Source organism: Ovis canadensis, chromosome 22, assembly GCF_042477335.2.
Source record: "Ovis canadensis isolate MfBH-ARS-UI-01 breed Bighorn chromosome 22, ARS-UI_OviCan_v2, whole genome shotgun sequence".
NCBI lineage: Eukaryota > Metazoa > Chordata > Mammalia > Artiodactyla > Bovidae > Ovis > Ovis canadensis.
The window spans coordinates 24,529,230-24,547,277 of NC_091266.1; the positions used below are offsets into that span (position 1 = coordinate 24,529,230).

General features: G+C 38.5%; 1 protein-coding gene across 2 annotated transcripts in view; it reads left to right on the forward strand.

Annotated features, from left to right (window-relative positions):
* The window catches only part of MINPP1 (multiple inositol-polyphosphate phosphatase 1), a 34,690-nt gene extending 16,930 nt beyond the window's left edge, over positions 1–17,760 (forward strand). For both annotated transcript variants that reach the window (XM_069567922.1, XM_069567923.1), the window contains one exon: positions 16,159–17,760. In XM_069567922.1, coding sequence (XP_069424023.1) covers positions 16,159–16,552 — 394 coding nt within the window. In that variant the 3' untranslated portion in view covers positions 16,553–17,760. The remainder of the gene's footprint in view (positions 1–16,158) is intronic.
* The last annotated feature ends 288 nt before the right edge of the window (positions 17,761–18,048 follow it).

Consider the following 18,048-nt stretch of genomic DNA (forward strand, 5'->3'; position numbering starts at 1 on the left):
GTTTGGAAACTGAGAAGACAGGCAACAGACTTGGAGAAAATAGTTGCAAACCATATAATGGGATTAAGGATTTGAATCCAAAATATATTAAAAAATTTATATCTCACTGATAAGGTGACACATAATCCAGTTTTGAAAAGGGGCAAAAATCTGAACAGATACTTTACTAAAGAAAGATATATGGATGGCAAATAAGCATGTGAAAAGATACTAATAAACTATTTGATAATATCATTAGATATTAAAATCACAGTGCTGCTGCTGCTAAGTCGCTTCAGTTGTGTCCAACTCTGTGCGACCCCATAGATGGCAGCCCACCAGGCTCCCCCTTCCCTGGGATTCTCCAGGCAAGAACAGGGAAGTGGGTTGCCATTTCCTTCTCCAATGCATGAAAATGAAAAGTGAAAGTGAAGTCACTCAGTCATGTCCGACTCTTAGCAACCCCATGGACTGCAGTCTACCAGGCTCCTCCATCCATGTTATTTTCCAGGCAAGAGTACTGGAGTGGGTTGCCATTGCCTTCTCCAAAATCACAATGAAATACCACTAATACCCCTAAGTTGGCTGTAAAATCAGAGAAAAAATATATATGTTGGTCTCTGCCCCAGGTTCTTGACATTGGGCTCCTGAAACCATTGTACTGTCTCAGGTGGTAAGAGTTTCTTTTGTTCTAATGAGATGACTGGATGGCTCCAGGATGATGGCTGTTAACTGGAAATAACAAGCCGTGATTAGAAGCTTGGGATTTTCAGCCTCATCCTCCCCCTTCCCCCAAACACCACCACCATTCCCCGCGGTTCTCTTGAGAAGGGAGAAGGGCTGGAAATGGAGTTAATAATCAGTCATGCCTGCGAGGTTTACAGGACTTCTGGGGTGGTGAACAAGTAGAGGAGTTGAGAAAGAGGCATGTCTGGAGAGGACATGGGAGCTCTGTGCTCCTTCCCACTTACCTTTCCCTGTACACCTTTTCCATCTGGATGTTCATCTGTGTCTTTTATCATACCCTTTTATAGTAAACTGGTAAGTGCAAGTAAGTATTTTCCGGACTTCTGTGAGCCACTCTAGCAAATTAAACCTAAGGGGATCATGAGAGCTTTCTATCTGTAGCCATATCGGATACAAGCGGTGGGTGACCTAGGTGAAGACCTACTACTTACAGTTGGCACCTGAAGTAGGGGGCAGTCTCATGGGACTGAGCCCGTAGCCTGTGGGAGATAATGCGTAGAACAGCCATCTGGTGTCACAGAGTATTGCCTAGTGTGGGAAAAACCCTGCACATACGGTAACCAGAAGGGTCAGAAACATTAGGAATGTGAGAGGAAATGAGAAACAAAGGAGGAAAGGACTAAAAGTATTTTTCCTATTCACTGGCTAAAATAAAAAAATTTTTTTAATTTTTCTTAAGTGTTGATAAGATGTGGACCAATTGGAAACCTTATGCATTTTTGGTGGGAAAGTAAAATTGTTTAAAAAGAATCTTTTTGAACATAACACCTTATATGTGATTTATATTAAAATGAAATTCCAGGTTTAATTTATTTTGTTAGGCTTTGCTTATCTTACCCACAAGTAAAGTATAGCGGGGAAAAAAAATTGCAATGGACTGACTATTCCATTATGTTAGGTAATAGCTAGTTATGTTTTTTTATCTACTCAGACGCTAATGAGACTGATTTTCATGTTATGGATGTCTTGTTGAATGAGATGCGGATGGGATGCCATGGGATGTAGTAGGCAGATGCTTAGATTTGGTTTTGAGTCCTGGTTCTACTTTATTGATGCTGCAGATTCCTCACTTCTGAAAAGGAGAATTGTTGTCCTCACAGGGTTGTTAATCAAGTGAGATAATTTCTATTAAAACAGTATAATGTAGGATACAGATATGGTATTGTTACTGTATGTGAGAGCTCTCTGGTCAAAACATGTCCGTAATATCTTTGTCAGACATTCACATACCTTTTCTCCCCCTGCTGCCAGGATTATTCGAATATTAGAAACAAATACTTTCTAGTACTTAACCTCTTCAAATTTTTATGTTCTTGAGCTCATTCCTTAAATTAATTCCCTTTCCATCAGCAAGATAGAGAACATTTTTACTCCTTTTGGAGAATTACTCTTGTATTTGTGAATTGAAAAGAAGGTTCATTCAACAGTATTTTAAACATCTACTGTGATATGTGTCAGGCAGTATCATATGAGCTGGACAAAGTCATTGCACTTGTGACTGTTAACAATATAGAGAAAATAGAAATGTATAAAAAAGCCATGGGTTGTGATATAGCTATTTATGTAAGATTGTAAAATAGTATGGTTATTCCCTCGTGGTTCAGTTGGGAAAGAATCTGCCTACAATGCAGGAGACTGGGTAAAACAGTATAAAAGTTAAAGGAAGGAGAATTTGACCTTGTAAGACAAAATTTTTTTGGCCACTGCCTCCTTTTCTAGCTAAGGAAAGAAAGTCAACACTTATTGTGAAGAAACTGGCAGATGCTTTTCAGGTACGGTTTTCTGTATACCAAAAGACTGATTAGGGATTTTAAAATTTGTTTAACTGTATCAAGATGAAATCTTAAACAGGTAAAGGGAAAAATTGAATTTAGAGACTTCTGTCAGATTGCTTTCCAGAAAACAGTGATACTAACCAATTTTATTAGCAGTGCCAAAATTTAGGATACTTCTCAAGAAAACCAATATATGCTCAATACAGAGAGAATAATAGGTTTTAAAACCCCAAAACTAATAGACTTTGTTTTTTAGAGCACTTTTAGGTTTACAATAAAAATGGGTGGAAATACAAAGTTCCCATAATCTATCCCTTCCCTCACAGACATAGCCTCCTCCCCTACTAATTTCACACACCAGTGTGGTATAATAATAATGTTTTAACAGAATATTTTATATTTATATTTTTTATGAACTGTTTTATCAAAATATTATTTTTACTTCATGACTTTTTTGTATTTGCATTTAGAGTTTATACTGAGTGTGTTTATATATGTATTTGTCATATATACAGAAACAATATTTATCCTTAATATTATCTGAAGAAATGTCTTCACTCATTTCTAGAGTTCTGAGGCTATTTTTGCTTTCTCCATCCTTCCTCCACCCCGTATTGAGATGGTACTGTGTACACAGGTTGTGATCTTTTTTTGTTGTTATCTTGTTATAGTAATGTTAAATCAAAGATATTCTTCAATGTTTCTGAATACTTTTCAACATAATTCTAATAGTGTGATTTTACTTCACAGAAAAATTGGAGATTGTAAATAATGTTAATTGATAATTATCAACATTTTGGTTAAATACAACCAGTCCTCCAGATCCATGGTCCTTGACACTTACTAGGATCTTGACTTTATTTTCCTTCTTAAACGATCACTACAGTCATGGGTTAAAGTTAAAACCAGTAACTTTAGTATTTAAGCAAATTTGAACAGCTATTGCTGTTTAAACAGCTGTGGTTAGAAAAGCAGGTTAAACTTGAATAAGTAAGATTTATCTGCATTTTATTCTACTTTCCCATTCCCCATTGTCTGTTAATATATTTTTATTTTTAATTGAGATTCAGTAAGTCACTTCCTGCTTTTTCAAAGAAAGGTTTATATTCTGAACTATGTAATTGCTTACCTCGTGAGATCTTCCATTTTGTCATGGATACTCTCAGATATGCAAATTAATTATTGTAAATATATGTTACAGTCATTTAATAGCTCTCATTAATCTTTTTTCAACCTTTTCATTCACCATTGAATAAGGGTATGGCTTTTTAAGATTGTGTAGTTCCACGTGTTAACCTAAGATGGCAGTATTGACATAAAAGTATAGTGGCACCAATTACTTGGCCCATTGTAAGGAGTGAGCTTTGTCTTTTGAAGTTCATAGAAGTGTATGCAGATTCTAAATTCTCAGAACTTGTTACTGTTCTGAAGTTATTGTTCCATGAGTTTAACTAGGTACCACAGACTCTTCTAGTGCTAGTTGTTGAAAGATACTGGCTAAAATAAGGTAAAAGTTAATATAACTAGCCTGGCTATGCTTTGAATTCAAATTCAACTGTCCATTTGTCTTTTGGAAAGACATGTTTTGACTTTCAGTGGACTGTAGGTCTGCGATGGCTAGACCTTTATTTCCCTGGCCTGTCCTCAGTGTCTAGAGCATGCCTGCGATGCAGTCGGAGCTTAGTGTGTAATGAAGGAATAGCCACAGCTCTGTAGTCATTTATCTTCCTAGGCCTCTAAGCCGCAAACCTGTGCATTATTCTTGACTCTGTCTCCCTCACCTTCTACATCTGCTCACCATAAGGTGGTATTTGGTTGTTGTATTTTCTTCACATCAAGTTCTTTTACTTTTCTTCACCCCCACTGCTTCCGCCTTAACTCATATCAAACTGATATCGTCTCTCTTTTTGATTTTAGCGGTTACCTCCTAAGTGCTTCCCTGATTCTAGTTTTACGTCTACTCAAATTCAGTACAACTAATTATAGAGAATAATAGGTTTTAAAACCCCAAAACTAATAGACTTTATTTTTTAGAGCACTTTTGGGTTTACAACAAAAATGGGTGGAAATACAAAGTTCCCACAGTCTATCCCTTCCCTCACAGACATAGGCCTCCTCCACTACTAATATCACACACCAGTGTGGTATAATAATAGTGTTTTAACAGAATATTTTATATTTGTATTTTTTATGAACTGTTCTATCAAAATATTAGGCAATGGAAGGTATATACAAAGATGAGGACATTTAAATTATGTCTCACATGAGTGTCTCAAGGCACTCATGTCCTATTTTGGAGCATATCTATATAACAGCACTAAAACGGGTAAAAAACAATACTGAAGAATTGATTTGAACCATTGGGGGTTGGTAAAGCCTTTATGGGAGCAGGAGTCTTTGAGGTTGATCATATCAACCCTTAACACTTAACTTTATGAAGTATAATTGATGTGAAATAAACAGCACATATTTAAAGTATACAACTTGATAAGGTTTCACCTATTTATACAGCCATGAAACTGCATGCAAACGTTTCTTTGTGACTCTTTCTAATATAGTTCCCACCCCTCATTCCCAGGCCGATCCACTGATCTGCTTTCTGTCACTATAGATTATTTTGTATTTTCTAGAATTTTATATGATGGAACCTTATGGGATGTATGTGTACTTTTTTAGGGGTTTGGCTTCTTTCACGTAGCGTAATGGTTATAAGATTCATTTGTGTTTTGAGTGGTTTCGTGGTTTAGTCACTAAGTCGTGTCTGACTCTTGTGACCCCATGGACTGTAGCCCACCAGGCTCCTCTGTCCATGGGATTCTCCAGGCAAGAATACTGGAGTGGATTGCCATTTCCTTCTCCAGAGGATCTTCCCGACCCAGGGATTGAACCCAGGTCTCCCGCATTGCAGGCAGATTCTTTACCGACTAAGCTATGAGGGAAGCCCTTCAGAGCCCGGATCTGGAGCACTGCGACGGTATCAGTCATTTATTCCTTTTCATTTAGTATTTTACTTGTTGTTCAGTCGCTCAGTCATGTCTGACTCTTTGCATCTCTATGAACTGCAGCACACCAGGCTTCCCTGTCCTTCACTGTCTCCTGGAGTTTGCTCAAACTCATTTCCATTGAGTTGATGATGCCGTCCAACCATCTCATCCTCTTTCGCCCCCTTCTCTTCCTGCCCTCAATCTTTCCCAGCATCAAGGTCTTTTCCACTGAGTCAGTTCTTCGTATCAGGTGGCCAAGTATTGGAGTTTCAGCTCAACATCAGTCCTTCCAATGAACATCCAGGACTGATCTCTTTTAGGATGAACTGGTTGGATCTCCTTGCAGTCCAAGGGACTCTCAAGAGTCTTCTCCAACACCACAGTTCAAAAGCATCAATTCTTCTGCACTCAGCTTTCTTTATAGTCCAGCTCTCACATCCATACATGATCATTGGAAAAACCATAGCCTTGACTAGACAGAGCTTTGTTGACAAAGGTCAACAAAGTAATGTCTCTGCTTTTTAATATGCTGTCTAGGTTGGTCATAACTTTCCTTCCAAGGAGTAAGCGTCTTTTAATTTCATGGCTGCAGTCACCATCTGCAGTGATTTGGGAGCCCAGAAAAATAAAGTCTGACACTGTTTCCCCATCTATTTCCCATGAAGTGATGGGGCCAGATACCTTCGTTTTCTGAATGTTGAGCTTTAAGCCAGCTTTTTGACTCTCCTTTTTCACTTTCATCAAGAGGCTCTTTAGTTCTTCTTCACTTTCTGCCATAAGGGTGGTGTCATCTGCATATCTGAGGTTACTGATATTTCTCCAGGCAATCTTGATTCCAGCTTGTGCTTCTTCCAGCCCAGCATTTCTCATGATGTACTCTGCAAAGAAGTTAAATAAGCAGGGTGACAATATACAGCCTTGATGTACCCCTTTTCCTATTTGGAACCACTCTGTTGTCCCATGTCCAGTTTTAACTGTTGCTTCCTGACCTGCATACAGGTTTCTCAAGAGGCAGGTCAGGTGGTCTGGTATTCGCATCTCTTTCAGAGTTTTCCACAGTTGATTGTGATCACACAGTCAAAGGCTTTGGCATAGTCAATAAAGCAGCAATAGATGTTTTTCTGGAACTCTCTTGGTTTTTCCATGATCCAGTAGGTGTTGGCAACTTGACCTCTGGTTTTTCTGCCTTTTCTGAAACCAGCTTGAACATCAGGAAGTTCACGGTTCACGTATTGCTGAAGCCTGGCTTGGAGAATTTTAAGCATTACTTTACTAGCGTGTGAGATGAGTGCGATTGTGCGGTGGTTTGAGAATTCTTTGGCATGCCTTTCTTTGGAATTGGAATGAAAACTGACCTTTTCCAGTCCTGTGGCCACTGTTGAGTTTTTCAAATTTGCTGGCATATTGAGTGCAGCACTTTCACAGCATCATCTTTCAGGATTTGAAGTAGCTCCACTGAAATGCCATCACCTCCACTAGCTTTGTTCGTAGTGATGCTTCCTAAGGCCCACTTGACTTCACATTCCAGGATGTCTGGCTCTCGGTGAGTGATCACACCATCGTGATTATCTGAGAAGTGATTCAGTGCTACACATTACAGCCCTGGCAAAGACAGGAAAAATCTGTTAAGGGCTCAAGATAATACCAGTTATGCTAACAGCCATACAACTAGTGATACTGAGGTTAGTTACCATCCTTGTGTTTACTTTGGTTAAGTGTTCAAATCTTTTGCCATTTTTTAATTGGGTTATTTATCATTTTTATTGTTGTTGCTTTAAGAGTTCTTTAATGTATATTCTAGATACAGAGATTTTCTCAGGTTTATACTTACAAGTATATTCTCCTAAACTGTGGTTTGCCTTTTCTGTTTTTATAATAATGTCTTTTATGGGCTAATTTTGCAACACTTTTGAGTCAGTTCCTCCTGAGCATCTATTTGGTACCCTGTATATTTTGAGATTTTCCTGTAATGGCTTGTGTGAACACAAACTATTCCTGGCCTTGTGTTAGCTTTGGGGATGCTTTCCTATCCTTTGTGTTCAGTGCTTTTTGCCTGGATTTGGATAGCTTTCTCACAGACAGTGATCTGATGAGTACTAGCTGACCTCTTGGGAGGAGTCACTGCACATCTCTCTTCTCTGGTGTGCTAGCCTGTAGATTCTAGTCAGTTGGGCCTCGATGAATTTCCAGTTCTATCTCATCTCTCAGGAAGATTGATGTACTCTGTTTGGGTTCCCGTGCCCTGTGCTGCAGCCTGGAAACTAGGCAGTTAAGATGGGAGAGCTGTGGGGATTTGCCTCTGCTCACTCTTATTCTCACTATTGTTGAATATCTGGAAACTGCCTTTTCATATCTTTTGTTTAGCTTTATAGTAGTTTAAGGCAGGAAGGTAAATCCAGTCCCTGGTACTACATCTTGGATGAAAGCAAAAGTTATTTCTATGTCTTTTTCTTGAGAAAAAACTTTACACTTGGATCATTTCATTCTATATTTGTGTTAAAATGTCAAATTTGATACTTTTCCAAATGCCACATTGGAGCTGATGGTTCAATCAGATGTAAAATAGGATTAAATTCTTTTTCCTTGTAATTTTCTTCCCAGAGCATCTCATATATCTGGCAGTTCATGTTGCTTATTTGTGCACTTACATAATTGTGGGAATTACACAAGTCTAAAGCTCTATTTGATATTCTCAGATCATGTTTAAAAATACACTTTGTGTAACATTACTTGAGTGTGAAACGTGAACTGAGAGCTTAGAAAAACCTAAGCTGAGTACATTTAGGAGAAGACATGCAGTTATTAGTTGTTTTTCTGGTTGAACTTTTTCCTGGGTCTTTTGTCAACTTTGAACACATGTATACATGCATAGTTATCAAACCTCATTTAACAACGTTATTTTAGACTTCAATTTAACTTTCCTTTTTAATGGAAGATTTAATAAAATCTCCTTACCAACTTACGTAAGTAAAAAGAGGGCTGAAATTTGGAGAACTGCAGTCTTACTTGCTAGATAACATTAGGTAATTCACTTGTCCTTTCCCTATTTCTAAAATGAGAAGTCATGACCAGATTCCTCAACCCTAAAATATTAGAATTCCAACTGTGTATTTCTACATATAATTCATGTAAGTTATTCATTTGTTTTCTTGTATTTGTATTGATAGTGTACATTTTCTAGTGTTTTTAATTTTTAAAGCTAAAATGAACCTCTGTTAAAAGCGGTTTTGTCACTTTTTGGAAAATGTGATATCTCAAATTTAATGCATTTTTATCAGAGGGATAGGGCAGAATTAAAGGTACATTAGATGCCTTTTGTTCTTTTTTTTGAGACATTGTGCTGCAAGTCCTAAAGAATAGCATTACAAGTCAGGGATATAGTTAACATGAGAGATGTGACTGACTAATAGAAGTCTATGTTGGAGGATTGGAGTATGCAGTCAGAATGTAAAGAACAGAAACTACACGATTCAAGAAAAGTAGAAATGTTCACAGCAAATTATAAACTATCTGCATTTTCCTTAATTTGGTGTTGTGTATAAATTTAAACGTAAGTTAATCTATTTAGACATTTTAAATGTAGAGCTCATTAGGGCAAAATTATCCGACTTCTCTGAAACACACATGATGTAGGAGATAAGAGCTAGTGTGGAGCAGGATTGTAGCTGCACTGCTCCTCAGGGCGTCAGACTGTAATATGCAGCAGAGGGGTTCTTAGGATGTGTAGAGTCTGAACTCCCAAAACTGTATTCAAGTTTTTATGGGTTTGAGCATTTCTCTGGGATGAAATCTCACTCCTTTAGATTTTCAAATGGTTTCATGTCCCCAATAATTATAAAACTATAAACGCAGTGAGTATTGAATACATGTCATTACTCATTGCCTTGGCAGTTCCTCCTTTAAAAAAATTTCACATCTTCCTACCAAAAGACTGCAGTTTTTAATTAAAGGTAAAAAGCTAGTTCTTTCTGTCATGGCATCCTGAACCTCACAACTCTGTTTATTGAATGGCCATATGATACAAAGAAAACTATATGGGACCACGGGTAGAATGGAATGTAGTAGTCTTTATGCTCTCTGCAATTTTCTGACAAAATTATGTGGCCTTACATTAGGAATTGAATAAATTGAGAAGTGATTTTTTTTTTCCCCACATTCTTTCCCCTGTTGTCTTCCCATGCATTATGTTCTCTTTTTCTTTCTGGTCTTTCTAACCCTCCAGCCCCTAGACAGGCAGGCAGACACACACACACACACACACACACACAGAGTAACCCATTGGTGCGCACACACACACACACACACACTGTAACCCACTGGCACACACACGCGCACACACATACAGTGTAACTCATTGGCACACACGCACACACTGTAACCCATTGGCACACACACACCCACACACACACACACTCTAACCCATTGGCACACACAAGCACACACTGTAACCCACTGGCACACACACACACTGTAACCCATTGGCACACACACGCACACTGTAACCCATTGGCTGGTGCCAGTGTTTTGGGCTTAATCATAAACCAACTTTGCTTTAAATAAGCTTGGGAATAAAACCCAGAAAATTTCTCATGGCATCCTTGAAACTTGGATATATTTAAGAAGAAGCTGGGGTTCTGGTTCTTTCAAACAGCAGTTGGGCTTGTACTTAAAGAAGTAAATCAGTTTTTAGCAGATAGCTTAGAGGGGGTTCCCTGTGAGGATCTGGAAGAGTTCACATCCCCTATGACTGGTCCCCTGAAATTTTTAACTCTTCCTCTTGTCTACACCAAGCCTCTAGCAGTGTGTCAGTTTTCAGTTTTAAGTTTTCTGACCCTGGCATAGGTTCCTGTGGAGGTGTCTGCTCCTGTAAATTGTGGTTCTCTGTGTCTGCCTGTCTCCAGTATAGTGGGCAGCAGTTTGACCTGCAACATCACCTCTCTAATGGATCTAAGATGAACCGTTTTCATTTTGTTTGGCTCTTTGCTGTTAGGCTAGAACGGCAGTTTCTAAGCTCCTTACAGACTGAAAACTGAAAGTTCTAGTTTTTTTTATACCCAGAGTTTTCGCAATTGAGTTTCAAACAGTAAAGTAGAAATCAGTTTATATATTGCTTGCATGCATGTGCGTGAGGCAGAAATACTGGAGTGGGTTGCCATTTCCTCCACAAGGGGATCTTTCCAACCCAGGGATCAAATTCACGTCTCTGGCTCCTGCATTGGCAGGCGGATTCTTTACCACAGAGACACTGGGAAGGCCAAAATATGAGATCCACATATTGTTTAGTCATTGTTTATAAGTGAAGAAAAGTGTTCTCACATTCTTAGCTGTAAATAGGCCCTTGATTTGAAGTATGTAGTCTAAGAGGACTGAAAAATTATTAGGTAAGTTCTTTTGAATTATGTACCTCATGAGTCAGATGTTTTACTTCTGCTATTTTAGGGAGCCTTGAAGATTACATGAAGAATTATATTTATTCTAGTTTTAGCACTTGAACCATTAAAGATTACCAAGTTGAATTCCAGCTAAGAAAAACAAATAGTGAAGAAAAAGTTTTGTTTGAGTCTCGTGATTTATATGCTGAGCTTTTATCTGTTGGGAATACTTTTTGAGTTAATGCAAAAATTACTTAACTTTTTTTTTTTTTAATCTTGTTACTTACTTAGGAATGTGTTAAATTCTGCTTCTTACCCTTAAAATCCAACCTATAAATTTTGTGAGCTCTGAATTTATTTTGAAATAAAATCAAGAAGAAAGAGTTTTAGAATTGTTTAAAATATGGAGGTTCAGTTCAGTTCAGTCACTCAGTCATGTCCGACTATTTGTGACCCCATGGACTGCAGCACGCCAGGCTTCCCTGTCCATTACCAACTCCCAGAGTTTATTCATACTCATGTCCATTGAGTCGGTGATGCCATTCAACCATCTCATCCTCTGTCATCCCCTTCTCCTCCTGCCTTCAATCTTTCCCAGCGTCAGGGTCTTTTTCCAGTGAGTCAGTTCTTTGCATCAGATGGCCATAGTATTGGAGTTTCAGCTTCAGCATCAGTCCTTCCAATGAATATTCAGGACTGATTTCCTTTAGGATGGACTGGTTGGATCTCGTTGCAGTCCAAGGGACTCTCAAGAGTCTTTTCCAACACCTCAATTCAAAAGCATCAATTCAAAGCATCAAATGTTGGATCCCTCCAAGGAAAGATACCCCATGTCCCAGAGCAAAGGAGAAGTCCCAGCAAGATCGTAGAAGGGGCGAAATCGTGTCTAGGATCAAACCCCATACCTGCCAGAGAACCTTGGAGGGCTCAAACAAACGTGTGCGCCAGGACTCAGAGACCCCCAGAGCCTGAGCCAGAAGCGTGTTTGAGCTCATACCTCCTATGGAGTCATGGGTCAGCAGTGGACTGCCACAGGGGCACAGGCTCTGGATGCAATAGACCTGGATATGGCATAAGCCCTCTTGAAAAAGTTTGCCATTAACCCCACCAAGGAGGCGCCAGGACTTACACAGGACTGGGGAAACACACTCTTGGAGGGCACAAACAAAAGCTTGTGTGCACCAAGACCCAAGAGAAAGGAGCAGTGACTCCACAAGAGGCTGACCCAGACTTGCCCATGAGTGTCCAGGAGTCTCTGGCAGAGGCATGGGTCGGCTGTGGCCTGCTGCATTCTGGGGGCAGTGAGTGCAGCTGTGTATGCATGGGACCTTTTGAAGGAGGTCGCCATTATCTTCATTACCTCCACCATAGTTTGGCCTCAGGTCAAACCACAGGAGGGGAACACAGGCCCGCCCATCAACAGAAAATTGGATTAAAGATTTACTGAGTATGGCCCCACCTATCAGAACAAGACCCAGTTTCCCCCTCAGTCAGTCTCTCCCATCAGGAAGCTTCCATAAGCCTCTTATCCTTCTCCATCAGAGGGCAGATAGAATGAAAACCACAATCACAGAAAACTAACCTATCTGATCACATGGACCACAGCCTTGTCTAATTCAGTGAAACTATGTAGGGCCACCCAAGATGGACGGGTCATGGTGGAGAGTTCTGACAAATCGTGGTTCCCTGGAGAAGGGAATGACAAACCACTTCAGTATTCGTGCCCCATGAACAGTATGAAAATATGGAGGTGGTTAAAGATAATTTTAGACACTTTAGAGTTTTTGTTTATGTTCATGTTGATAGTAGCATATTTTACAAAGTTTCATAAGGCATTCTTTTCTATTTTTTATAAAATAAAAAAGCTCTTTATGAGATAAAATTTCTCTAAGCCAGATTTTTAATACTGTTCCTTGGCACTTTTAAAAAAGATATAAACCAAACCAAGGCTTCCCTGGTACCTCAGATGGTGGAGAATCTACCTGCAATCCAGGAGACCTGGGTTCAATCCCTGGGTTGGGAAGATCCCCTTGAAGGAGAGCGTGGCAACTCCATTATTCTTGCCTGGAGAATTCTATGGACAGAGGAGCCTGGCAGGCTATGGTCAGTGGGGTTGCAGAGAGTCAGACACAACTTAGCACACAGAACACACAAACTAAACCAATGAAGTACCTTCTTATTCTGTGTTCAATAAAGATTTGTGTACATACATTTAGGAATGATTTACACATAATTCTTGAAGTGGTAATTTGTTTTGAGTGATTATGTGATACATACGTACACATACATACGTACATATGTTTGTGGTGTCTGTTACACATCCAACAAGGGGTGATATTGCTATCAAAAAAACAAGTCAGGTACCATCCTGAAACAAGCTAGTGCTGTATTTTGTAATTAGGTATCTTAGAAATGGGCAAAGTGATTTTAATTATGTCTGGGAAATGAGAGATAAAGAGGAGGAGATTGGTTGGCAAGGCAAAGATGTTCATCTATAAAGAAAAAAGTGTTTAGGAAATTGTATCCATTGGATCTGGATACAACTTCAGTACAGTGTTCCAGATAGCTATTACTTATTCATTGGAGTTGAAACATTTGACCTAGATACAGCTTCTCTGAAGTTAAAAATTGTCATTTTTTGACATATTCTCTTTGTGCTATAATAAAAATGTAGTTCCATACACTCTTTATTACTCAGCAAACTGAATTCAAGGCATAAAGTATAATTACTATGTTGCAGAAAATTAGGCACATCCATTTTTGTCCAGTGCTTTTTGTGTGTAAATACAAGGGACATCAGCCAACTTCTTTTTCTGAAGTAGCAACAGCATCTGCTCTGTGTGCACGACCCTAAGGCACAAAGGGTAAAGGTAGGCAAAAAATAATTATGAGTGAAATGGTGCTCATTTCTCCTTCATATTTGGCATTATTATAAAAATATGTAACCTACAAAGAATTATAAGTTGCTTACTATTTTCTGCAAGCACATTTAATCTCTAAGTAAACTGATGATTTTAGTTTTTTACATTGTTTTGAGGAAGGCTACGTTAGTTTTGACCCTCTAATATGTAGTTTCCCTTATCTTTCATTATCACTGTTGTATTTATGGATTTAACCAGACCTTTAAAAACACTGTTTTTTATATATTTCATCCTTTTGTAATGGAGATTGATCTGTAATAAGATAATATTTAGGGCACTTAGTTTTTAAATTGTGTTTTTCCTTTCTGTTGAAAATTTCTTGAAATTCTAAAATATTTTCTTTAATTTAGATGCATCATATGGCACAAGACAGTCATTTATTTTTGTTGATTTGGCTTCCTGTGTGAATCTAATTACATATAAGCTTGGTTTCCCATAAAACTCCCAATAAGGATTTTTAAAGCACAGTTTTTCTCAACTTTCTTCTCAAAAGTAGCTGATTTTAATATGTGACTGAAAGTAGTCAGTCAAAAGAGAAAATGGAATTTATTGCACTTTATATAAATCTAAGGAATCTTGGTTTGAAACTTAAATATGGGTAACAGTCTAGATTTAATTTCTTCTGTAGCTTGTATGTATGAAGTTAATAGAACTTTGAACTCATCGTTTGTACCCTGTTGGTCCGTCGCCTTCCCCCAGCACATGTTTTTTTTTTGTTTGTTTCATATGTGTTTTTGTTGTTTGTCTTTTATCTTTTTGTTTTCTATTTTCTCTTTGATTGACTTTTGAACCCAAGTATGTAGGTAAGTCTGTTTACTCCACTGCCTATTGAACGCTTTTCCACACAGTAGCCCACCAGCCACATGTGGTTATTCGGCACCGGAAAACGGGGCTGGTCTGAATTGAGATTGCTGTAAATGTAAAGTGTGCATGGCGTTTCAAAGATTTGGTAGAAAAAAATTAAATAGTTGTGACTGTTTCCCTTGGGTTTTGGATCTGCTATCCATTTGCTCCATCTATTTTTATGTGAGGAATCAGGAGGCTTCAGAAACTGCTGCAAATATTGCTGTCCTCCCAGAAAATATGTAACCTAATGTTTGGTTAATTGTGTTTGAATAGAGGTTTTTTTTTTTTTAATTGAGTATAGTTGTTTTACAGTGTTGTGTTAGTCTCTGCTATACAACAAAGCGAATCAGCCTCACATGTACACATATCCTGTCTTCCTTGGATTTTGGGTTTGAATAGGCTTACGAATTATATTTGAGAACAAAAGCCATAGTCTTTGATAAAAGTTGGAGAAAAGGGGAAATAGTCATTTGCTGCTGTTTTTGAAAAATTATTTCTTTATTTTTGGCTGAGCTAGGTCTTCTTTGCTGCTCAGGCTTTCCTCAAGTTGCGTCAAGTAGGGACTGTTCTTTTGTTGCAGTGTGGCTGCAGTTTTTTCGTTGCAGTGTGGAGGCTTCTCTTGTTGCAGGGCACAGGCCCCAGGGCACACAGGCTCCAGTAGCTGTGGCCAGTGGTCTCAGTGGTGGTGGCTTCTGGGCTCTAGAGCACAGGCTCAGTAGTTGTGGCACCCTGGCTTTGTTGCTCTGCAGCCTGTGAAATCTTGCCCAGTTCAGGGATCTAACCCATGTCCTGCATTGGCAGGTTGATTCTTTACCACTGAGCCACCAGGGAAGCCCTGCTGCTACTTTTGGGAGAAGTCTTTATCAGAGAAAAATCATAGAAAACTTGAAAGGAAATTAAAAGGTGACCTAGCCCATGTGTTGAAAGCTATTGTTTCTGGCAGTGTATAAACTCCATTCCCAACCACAGACCTAGTTTATCAGCTAGAATAGGTTGTGTCGTTACCTTTTTTGTGACTCTCCCACATTTGGTGACCAAGTCAGGTCTCATAAAACATTGAAGAATTATATGCATTACCATTCACTGTTCAGACTTGGTTTTAACCAAGAAATTTACTGACTAGTGTCCTAATTCCCTAAAGATGAAATAACATTTGAAATTCATTCAGGCGAGCTCCAGAGAGTAATCAATATTTACTAAAGGCCAGGTGCTCAGATTCATTCACAGAAAGGCAACACAGTTTTGAAATCCATATCAACTTGAAGTTCCATTATCTAGCAGCTCTCTTTAAGCTTAAAGAATAATGTGTGTGTTTTAGATAGATTTACAATATGCAGTGATCCAAATTTTTAAAATGTAACTTTAGTGCTTTAAGTTCAGTTCTCTGCCGCACAGAATTTAGCCATACTGTTGTTTATATAAAGATTTTTAAAAGATGAGAAAGTTAATTAATTCTAAGTGTGGTTTTTATGTTAAATTACTATATATGTAGAAAATGTTTTATATGTACCTTTTTCTTTATTTCTTTTTGAAGTTCTCAACCAGTTTCCTCTCCAGTCATCCTCCAGTTTGGCCATGCAGAGACCCTTCTTCCACTGCTTTCTCTCATGGGCTACTTCAAAGACAAGGAACCCCTAACAGCTTACAATTACAAGGAGCAAATGCATCGGAAGTTCCGAAGTGGTCACATTGTACCCTATGCTTCAAACCTGATATTTGTGCTTTACCATTGTAAAAATGCTAAGACTCCTAAAGAAGAATTCCGAGTGCAGTTGTTACTGAATGAAAAAGTGTTACCATTGGCTCACTCACAAGAAACTGTTTCTTTGTATGAAGATCTGAAGAACCACTATAAGGACATCCTTCAGAGTTGTCATACCAGTGAAGAATGTGAACTACCAAAGGTGAACACATCTGATGAGCTATGAGTGACTGCCAAACATTTTTAATTCATCAGCAATCTCCAGGGAGTGATTCCATGCTTAGACTAGGTGGGCAGTCCCTGAGTACAGAAAGCTTTAGCATTTCTTGGATATTTCTGTTTTTTCAAAGAAAAATGTTTCTTTTTGAGTCTGGACATGGATATGTAAGAAATGATTTTTCACTGAAGCAGCTCTCATGGGAAATCTGTTCAGAGATAACTGGTACTACATACATTTACAGAAATTAAATTCTTTTTATGTAAGAGATCTCACACTAAGATAGAACATGATTTCAGAATGATGCACAGAAGTTTTGGAGTAAACAAAATATTTTGTCAGTTGGACAATCCATAACGTGACTGGACTAAGTCTAGGAACCTTACCAGTTGTGCTGCCATTCTTTCTTTTTTCCTCAGGTAGCACAGTTCTAGTATTATCTTCTTAATCAGAGCTGTTAAGATTCACTGGGAGTATCACTTTGGAAGAAATTAACATCTCTAGTTGAGAATTTGAAACAATATTAAGAAACAGTATGATTTAAAAGAACACCTTCACTGAAGGAGGACAAAAGTGTAATTAAAATATCTTTGTTAAGAGTATTTATAAAGTATTTGAACACGATTTCAATAATTCCTTTTAACCTCTTAGTCTTGAAAGGGCGTTATTTAATTATTATCATACCTGTTTCACATATATAACTGGAAGAACAAAGAGGACCATTAGCAACAAGGCAGAAGAATAGAATCCAACTTAAATCCATTGCTTTATGTGTTTTAAAAAGTTGTCACTTTGCTTGTGTTTGTATATTTTACTGTTATGTGAGATACAGCTTTTGAGGATTTAATTTCTTTTTTGTTCTTTATCTTTGTAAAGACTGACTTCATACTGGTGGGCTTTCAGTTTCACATATGCTGCTGCTTAGTCAGTCATGTCTGACTCTTCGTGACCTCATGGACTGTAGCCCACCAGGCTCCTCTGTCCATGGGATTCTCCAGGCAAGAATGCTGGAGTGGGTTGCCATTCCCTCCTCCAGGGGATCTTCCCGACCCAGGGATTGAATCCGGGTCCTCCACATTACAGGCAGATTCTTTACCATCTGAGCCACAAGGGAAGACCTTTCACAAATATGAACCCATTTCAAAGCAATATTTCTGAGTTCTATCAAATGTCATAAAAGTAGTTTCTATAATAATAAACATAATTCTTATAACTTTTCTACCAGTTTTTTTTTTCTGCTTTCCATATTGATACACAGTCAGTTCATTTCAGTTCATTTGCTCAGTTGTGTCCAACTCTTTGCAAACCCATGAACTGCAGCACACCAGGCCTCCCTGTCCATCACCAACTCCTGGAGCCTACCCAAACCCATGTCCATTGAGTCGGTGATGCCATCCAACCATCTCATTCTCTGTTGTCCCTTCTCCTCCTGCCCTCAGTCTTTCCCAGCATCAGGGTCTCTTCCAATGAGTCAGCTCTTCGCATCAGGTGGCCAAAATATTGGA